The sequence below is a fragment of the Pseudozyma flocculosa genome, assembly GCF_000417875.1.
Source record: "Pseudozyma flocculosa PF-1 unplaced genomic scaffold scaffold00016, whole genome shotgun sequence".
Taxonomy (NCBI): domain Eukaryota; kingdom Fungi; phylum Basidiomycota; class Ustilaginomycetes; order Ustilaginales; family Ustilaginaceae; genus Pseudozyma; species Pseudozyma flocculosa.
This window is the reverse complement of record NW_006920884.1, coordinates 298,383-306,926: the sequence shown is the minus strand read 5'-3', so window position 1 is coordinate 306,926 and position 8,544 is coordinate 298,383. Positions and strand designations below refer to the sequence as shown.

At 64.5% G+C, this 8,544-nt stretch overlaps 2 protein-coding genes across 2 annotated transcripts; one reads left to right on the top strand and one right to left on the bottom strand.

The window, feature by feature from the left end:
- Positions 1-796: 796 nt before the first annotated feature.
- Positions 797-4,431, top strand: PFL1_04784 (uncharacterized protein; the record flags this gene model as incomplete). Its single annotated transcript, XM_007882312.1, has 6 exons — positions 797-800; positions 1,499-1,558; positions 1,674-1,734; positions 1,831-2,008; positions 2,371-2,570; positions 2,970-4,431. The coding sequence occupies 6 exons, from the start codon at positions 797-799 to the stop codon at positions 4,429-4,431; spliced, it is 1,965 nt and encodes a 654-aa protein (XP_007880503.1).
- A 709-nt stretch (positions 4,432-5,140) lies between these two features.
- On the bottom strand, positions 5,141-7,355 carry PFL1_04783 (uncharacterized protein; the record flags this gene model as incomplete). The annotated part of the gene is made up of 3 exons (XM_007882311.1): positions 5,141-6,833; positions 7,017-7,140; positions 7,322-7,355. 3 exons carry the CDS (start codon positions 7,353-7,355, stop codon positions 5,141-5,143), a joined length of 1,851 nt encoding a protein of 616 aa, XP_007880502.1.
- Positions 7,356-8,544: the final 1,189 nt, after the last annotated feature.

The window sequence follows — 8,544 nt, the reverse complement described above, 5'->3', positions numbered from 1 at the left end:
TCGCTCGCCGTCTTCTAGCTCTATCTCCTCTTCTTGGCGGCGGCGGCAATCCACGTCTCACCACCCTCTCGCCCGTCTTCGCGGCAGCCGCATCGAGAGAGGGAGCGCCAGCAGGTGAGCGTGCGTGCTTGCGTGGGTGCGTGGAGGGGAAAGGAGACAGAGGGATGGTGAGGCACGGCACGGCATGGCATGGCGGTTCAGATACGGTACGGCGGAAATTTTCCTGACGCCAGAGCGAGGACCGGGAGAGAGGCCGGCGCCCTGCCAGGCAGGCCATCAACACCTCCGGCCCCACCGCGGCAGCCTTGCCAGGTTACTCGCCCGACCGACCCACTCTGTCTTCGACCTCTCCACCATCTCCACACTACCTCGTACCTCTCGCGCAGACTCTCTCTCCCACGTACATCTCGCCCTCGTGGTTTCCCCGGTTCAGCCTTTGCTTGCATCTTCACCTACGCCGAACCCGGCCCTATCTAGTACCAACGCAGCCAGCACCGACCCGCCCTCTCCGTTCCTCGTCCCGCTCAAGGTCTGGCGCCACAGTGGCCCCCTCGCTCATCGTCTCCTCGGACAATCGACCCTCTTGCTTTCATCTTGAGCCGCCGCCACCACCATCAACACCTTCGCATAGAGCGACAGAGTCGAGACACCCCGACCTACGGCTCGACTTCGACGACCACGGACGCTCGCGATTCCCGTCAGCTCGTCTGTTGCTGAATCCTCGAGTCTTCGGCTGGACTGGCCGCAGCCCTCCTCTTGACCTCCGACCTAATCCGCTCAGCGGTATCCAGCAATCATGGGTGAGTATTGCCATTCGGCATAGCCACACAGTCACAAGGTCGGCTGGTCGTCGCAACCGGTAGACGCGGCTCGGTGCAGGCCTGCCAAGCGTCCCAATTCAGCAACACCGTCTCGATCCCGACACGAGCTGAGCACGTCGTCTGGGGACGAGCTTCGTGGCGTTTTCCCCGCCCAGTCGCGGCGGAATCGATCGCTCTTGGTCGTTCGGTGCTGAGAGACCATCGGCCGCTTCGGCCTCGTGCGTCCACGACAGTCCGTCGCACTGTGGCTGCTCGGCACTGTGGACCTCGTCTTCGACTGCCTCGTCGCTCGAATACCGCGCCTAAACGAGGACATCGTCACGTTGACATTCGCTTTGCGTTTGCCCCACGACATCTCCCTCATTCGCCCCCAATCCCGACCCTGCCGATCTTTCCCCTCTTCGCCCTCTCTCCCTTGCGCTTTTTCCGCGTGCCTTGTCCCTCCATTTCCTCCCTTTTCCCGTCCGTGTCCTGTCGATCCCCCTCGACCGGCCTCTGTGACGCCGATCTTCTCTCTGGTGCATGGTCGGCACTACGGTCGGCGTCGTTGCACCGTCGATGCGGATCCTCTGCCCTTGGACCCGATGATTGACGCGATGCTTCCCGACCGGATGCGTTCACCCCGACCTTTCCGTTTGGCTCGGTCTCATCTCTGCTCGTTGTCGTTGACACCGTAGCTGGAGTGCTTGACCCCGTCACTTCCCTGATCGGCGACCTCATCCCTGGCGGCAACACCAGTGGGTGTCCGATGCTCGGTTCTCTTTGGTTCCTCGGCTTCGTCCGTCGCGGCGGACAGCATCCGTGTCTGACCATTGCAGCACCCTGTACTGGCTGCTTCGGTTCTCTCTCCAGACCCCGTCTCGTCGTCCACAGACCTTCCATCATCGACCCGGTCGTCTTCGTCTCAAGGACCGTGAGTGACATTGTTCTGATGTGTGGATGCTGAGATACTGCGACGCTAATTCCCTCCCATTTGTCATTTGACCCCCCTCTAATCTGACGATCGCAGGAGCTCCGTGAGTACGACGGAACAAGCTTCGACGAGTTCCACGAGTCAGGCTGCGCCGACGACCACAAGTGCGAGTAGCGAGTCAAGTGTGAGCTTCCCCTCGACGTCGACGACGAGTTCAGAGGCGTCGTCTGCGGCTCCGACGACCACCTCTTCGCGGGAGCCACCATCAACATCTGTGAGGGCCATCGCCAGCGTTTCGCCAATGATGCTTTCTGCACCCGCAGATCCTTCGACGGCGGATCAAGGTGGCGCTCGCTGCTCCTCCCGTTGACGGGCTCCGGCGGATCCTCTTGTCGCGTCGGGCCGAGTCGCTCCCGCGCCGGCGTGCGGGAAAATCGGGCGGGGCCCCTGTTTTCCCCCCGCCGAAGCGAGTCTGGCTTCGCCCACCCGCGCGCCTGACCTCCCTGCGCCGCCGAGATCGGATGCTCGCCTCCCGTGCCGTCTTTCGTGCTCTCCACCACCTCTGATCAGGTTTGCTAACCACCCCGATCCGACATCGCCATGTCCGCATTCGACCTTCCCTCTCTGACCCTGCAGACGACGCAACCGCCATCGACGACCAGCTCCACGCAACCACCGCCCACCACCAGCTCAAGCACCACGTCCAGTCGTGAGACGAGCAGCTCTACGAGCGAACCGCCGACTTCGTCTTCGACACAGCCACCCTCGTCGAGCAGCACGCAAGGGCCGGCGAGTTCATCCACCCCTGATCGACCCTCGTCCACACAACGGCCTTCGTGAGTACAGTGACTCTGCCCCCTCGGAATCTGCGCCTCTGTCTTGTGCACCGCTCTTTGCGGACGTCTAGAACAGCATCACCGCCCTGTCAAGCGACTCGGCCGAGGACTCGGTGCAAGCCCGTGCAGCCCAACCCGGCGCCATCGGCACCGTTTCAGGCCATGCTAGGAAGCCTACCGGCATCTCTGCCGCGTCTAAAGTTGGAAGCGGTCGGGCCGTTGACCAAGTGCTTGCACTTTTTCGACCCCGCGACCACTCTCTGTGCCCCTTCCCGATCCCATGCCTCCCTTCTGCGACCCGTACCCTGCTCGCTGCGTGTTGGCGACCATGCGCGGTGCGATTCCTTGCCGGGTCCCTACCTGCCGCACGTCCACCGCGATGATCCCATGACCCCGCAGCAGCACCTCCCTCCCAGACACGTCTTCATCGACCGAGATTCTGACGCCTCCCACCGCTTCATCCTCGACCCGACCCTTGAACCCATCTCCGTCCGCCTCATCTGCACCGCCCTCCGACGATCCATCCGCATCGACATCGGCCCGTCCCGACAACTCTGGACCATCTCCGACCTCTTCTGCCACAAACTCGAACAACGACGCCAACGCCATTGATTCCAACACCACCGCTAACAACAATAATAACAACAACAACAACAACAACAACGATGGCAACAACAACAACAACAACAACAACAATAACAACAACAACAACAACAACAATAACAACAACAACGCCGCCGATGCATCATCTACGCGCGGCCGTGACCAACCTTCGCGGAGCAGATCCGAGTCGAGACCCACATCAGCCTCGATCGTGACGACGCAGACATCGCTCGTCACCGTCACCCTGCCCAACGGTCAGAGCTCGACCTCGACAGCCATCCAGGTCATCACCACGGCCAATGGCCAGCTGAGCGGCGGCGGCGGAAGCAGCTCCGGCAGCAACGACTTTTTCAGCAATGGCGGAGCCGTCGGCGGCACCTTTGCAGCCGTTGGAATCGTTTGCGCTGGCCTGGTGGCCGGCGTCGTGTACCTGCTGTGGAAGCGACGCAAGGCGCAGAAGATGGACGCCGACGTCGTCGCTGCCGCCTCGGCCGCCGCCGCGACGACGCGCACCCCCTTCGACGACGACGATCCGGAGATGATCGAGCACCCGAGCTACGGCACCACCGGCGCCGGCTCGGCGGGCGCTGCTGCTGCGGGTGCCGGCGCATACGGTGCCTCGGGTCCGATGATGCAGCAGTATTACAACAACTATGCGCCGTCGACCAACGAGTACGAGCCGAGCCACCTGTCGGGCGGCACCGGTCCGGGCTACGCCGGCATGGGCGCCTACGGCCCGCCTGCTGGTGCAGGTGGCGCCGCCGTCGCTGGTGCTGCCGCCTACTACGCCGGTGCCGGCAACGGTACCGACGGATCGCACTACTACGACAACGGAGCTGCCGGACCGCCGGGCAACGACGGCGGCGCCTACGGCGGCTACTATGGCGGTACCGGCAGCGCGGGCCACGAGAATGCCTTCAGCCAGCACACCCACGAGGACCCCTACGCGCCGCCCGGCAGCGGCGGCCACGGGTACAGCAGCACGGGCGCCCCGCAGCTCAACTGGAACCCGGGCCACTCGCCGCCGCTGGATGGAGCCGAGGGCTACGCCGCCGCCGGCGGCATCGCGGGCGGTGCGCACCGAGGCGGAGACGACCAGCTCCTGGGCAACGACGTCTTCGCCGACCCGAGCGCCAGCTCCAACGAGACCGACGGGCGCCTCGACATGCGCGCCCACGAGGCCGGCAGCGCCACCAGTCTGCGCGACGACCAGGACTACGGGCGCAAGCTGGCCGTGCGCAACAACTCGGACGAGTAGCCGCCGTCGGCTCGTTTGGCCCTTCTCCCCCTGGTCCGCCTGCCCACCCTTCCTTGCGCCCTCCCTCCCTCTCCCGGTCTCGCAATCTCCTCTCGGTCTTTCCTGCCATGACACGGACTATGTATAACTGCCGCCCTCGATCATCCCCTTGTCGTCGTGGCCGGGCTCGCCCTCGACGACGTCCCGCACGCTCGTCTACGCATCGGCCCTCCCCCGTCTTTTCCATTCGGCGTGACGGGCCGGCTCTTCCTCTCTCTCCTCCCCGTCGTCGTAGATCACTAGCCTCACGACCGTTGCAAAACGCCCGCCCGTCCGCCGGATGAGCAGACTGGCTGCGGCCCTCGATTGGAATCCACTCTTCTTACTCGTGCGCCTTTGCGTCTCTCGCACCTCGCACCAGTTTGACCGTCGCCCGCATCGCGTAGCTGGTCGAGGCCGATGACGAGAGAGACGTACATCGAGGTTGCGAAGGCGTCGATCGATTGCTGGATGGTCCATGGACCGCTGTGCGAGTCCTGGCGTGCTTGCTATACATGGGGGGGGGGCGTGCGCAACATCGAGGAGCGAGAAGAAGAGACATGGGAGGGAATCGTGCAGTCGCGTGCGTGCGCCGATATAGTACAGATGGCGAGGGGGCCGGGATCGGATCGAGGGGCGGAAGTCATGCGGTCGCGGCGTCGGCGCCCTGTGCCTGGGCGCATGTCAGCCCTCAGCGGTAAGGGTTCTGGCCGCCATAGGGCGTGTGGTGGTGGTGGTGATGGTGATGCTGCTGCTGCTGCTGCTGCTGCTGCTGCTGCTGCTGCTGCTGCTGCTGCTGCTGCTGCTGCAGGTTGGACGGGTTGACAGTACCGCCACCGCCCGAGCCATAGAAGTTCTGGCCCCAGATCGGTTCCGGACGCGCCTGCTGCGGAACTGGCGGGATGTTGCTGAGCGGGTTAAAGGAGGGCAGCGATGCCTGGTAGTTGCTGCTGCCGGCGCCGTTGGTGTTGCTGTAAGCCATCGTACCGTAGGACGTGGCCGGAGCGACGGGTGGCGCGGCAGGGGCAGAGATAGGGGCAGGGGCACGGGCATGGGCATGGGCAGGGGCCGTGGCAGAGGGGCCACTGGCCGAAGCAGGGGGTGCTGCCACGACCGAGGTGGATGCTGCTGGAGCCGCTGGCGGCTGCTGCGGCTGTGCGGCCGCCGCTAGAGCGCCGTTGGCGGCGCTGCTGCGCCTCGCCGTGGGCACGCGGACGCGGGTGGTGGGTCGGTAGTCGTCGTCGCTGTCGTCGTCCGACGGCGGCCTGACGCGCTTCTTGCGCGGCGGCATGGCGTCGCCCTCGGGGAGCGGAGGGGGCAGCTTGGCCGTGTCGATATAGTAGCGGAGGGTGTCGGCGACGCGCGAGTTGAACATCATGTCCTTGAACTTGGGCCGCACCGCGTCCTTCATGCCCTCGACCAGCTGGTAGAGCTGGTTGAGCTCGGCGCTGCGGAACTTGTAGATGAGGAAGCCGATGTAGACGAACTCGACGGGCGAGATGAAGCGGTCGTACGTGCGCCCCTTGGTGTTGACGGCCTGGCTCGGCTTGACGCACCCGCCGTAGCGCGGGTGGTTGGCCAGCGCGACAAACTTTGCGAGCGTCTCGTGGATCTCGCCGCTGATCTTGGAGGACGGGGCATTCTTGGCGTTCTTGGTGAGGAACGTCTCGATCTTGGCGGCCGAGGGCACGTAGCGCGGGTCGTCGGCGTTGAAGATCAGGAGCAGAATCTGCGCCATGAACAGGTAGTCCTTGCCCCGGGAGACGTCGATGATCAGGTTGCCCTTGCGGTCGGTCGACAGGCCCGGGTGCTCGGGCGTGGCGTCGAGGAAGCGCTTGATGAGCTTGCGGATCAGGTCGGGCCAGTCTCCCAGGTGGGCGGCCAGCTTCTCGGCCGACGAGAGCGTCACTCCCATCTGGACGCGCGAGAACATGTCGCGCTCGATCTCTTCGTTGAGCCCGGTGAACTCGACGCACGTCAGCTGCTCGTTGTCGAACCTGCGGCGCTGTGCCGCCGTCAGGGCCGGCGTCTTGCCCTGCGCCAGGTCCTCCTTGTACCAGAACTTGTTCTTGGTGCCCGGCTCCTTGACGGGGATCTTGTTCTGGAAGAAGGCCTGGACCGACGACAGACGCTGCTTGCCGTCGATGCAGATGTACAGGAGGTCCTTGGTGTCCTCCTTTTCCTTGACCGAGAGGAGGATGGGCGGCACGTAGTAATGCCGCATGATCGACTCGATGACCGCCGACTGCTTGCTCTCGGACCACACGACGCCGCGCTGGTACTCGGGCTCAAGATCAATGACGTCGTCCTGGAGCATCTCGAAGAAGGTCTTGGTCGAGTACTGGCATGCCCGCGGCGGTTGCAAGACATGGCCGAGGTCGAGGCTGGATAGGCGCAGCGAGGAGATGGAGCCGGGTCGCCGGGCGACGGGATCGGGGCGCAGGAGAGGAGACGGAGTCAGGTTCGCTGGATCGCTTTGCGGCCGACGGTCGCCCGCAACAGGGCGGCGGCGGCGGAACGCTCTCTGATCGTCGCAGTTGCGGGGGACCCCCTTCTTGAACACTCACACCTTGTTAGAGCCCGTCTTGCGGCTGCGTGGCTTGCTGGGGCTCGACTTGAAGTCGCCGTCGTCGCTGGTGTAGTAGTCGTCGGACTCGACGCCGAATCCGAAGAGCTCGTCATCCTCGTCTTCTGTGGCAGCGAAGGGGAGAGACAGGATTCAGGGGGCTTTCGGACGGTCAGCGACTAGAGCTCACTCGACGGTCGGAGCGTTGCCACTGTCGCCATCGAAGAGCGCGGGGGCCATGGCGGCGATCGCAGCCTCGGCGTCGCGAGCGGCGCTTGGTCTGGCAGAGGTGGATGCGGCACTCACCGGGGTCGGGCTTGGTCACCGCCTTTGGCGGCATTTTGGCTTCGCGAAGCGCAGAGGGCGGCGGACGCGGGCGGGCGAGGATGGTTTGGAAGAAGGTCGTCGAGGACCGAGTGCCGTCGAGGCTCTGGATCAAGGTTGGGCTTGGGCCGGCGCCGACGCGACGGTCGAGTTGCGGCAGCGGGGAGAGGTCGGAAGCGGGCCTTCGAGGTCGCGGCGGTGCGGGCGGGGGCGGGGGCCGAGGGTCGAATGTGGAGCGAGGCTTGGCTTCGTCAAGACGCACGCACGCACGTCAGAGAGAGTGTCGCGCGCTGGCGGCGTGGCAGGCGGCGCTTGGCTCGGAGTCGGGGCGCGGCGGGGCGGGTCAAGGCCAGACGAGGAGGCAGGAAGAGAGGGGTCGCTGACTAAGCGAGGGCTGGAAAATGGCAGCGGGACCCTGACGCTTGGGAAGGGCAAGGGGGGAGGGGCAGGAGGTTGAGGTTGAGGTTGGCTGCAGGATTTCAGAAAAATCAAGGGGGGAGCCCAGTTCAAGTGGTGCAGGGAGGGGTGGATGTGGGGAAGAGGCAAGGTGGGGGGAGGGGGAATTGAGGGGGTGCCCTGTTTATATACCAGCCAGGCTGAGGCAAAATTCGATTTTCCTTTCCCCTCTCTCTGTGGCTCTGGGCTGTGGTTGGCCAGGGGAAGTTGAGGCAAGGTCAGCTTCAATGAACTTCCTTTTTTGGAAGGAGCTGATGTTCAGAAATTCCCCAGGTCAAGGCAGCTTGGACAGGGGCAGGTTGGCAGGCTGGCTGGCTGGCAAGCTCCTGTGGCTGTACAGGATGTGGAGGCTGGGCCAGGGGAAAGTTCAGTTGCCACAAGTGCCAGCTCAGCAGAAGCTCAGGGCAGTGGCAAACTTCCTTTTTTTTCCCAGGCTAGGTTCAGCCAAAGTTGGGCCCTGCCAAAGTTGCCCCAACTCTCACGCCACCCCGCCCGCCCTGCTCTCGGGATCTCGGGGCCGCAGCGGTCAGCTTGCCAGCGAGTCTGGCACCTCTGCGTGGATGTGTGCACGGCTCGGGCCCGTTTAGAGGTCTCGGTGGCGGGTCCGGCAGCTGGTACATGTACGCTGCAGAGGCGGTCAGGGAGCCGGGCGCGGCTGACGGTCAAGCGCAGACGACGGGCTAGGGATAGATTGTACGCAGCTGCGGTGGTCGCTAGCGCCGCGCAAGGGCGGTCCAGTACTCGGTGGC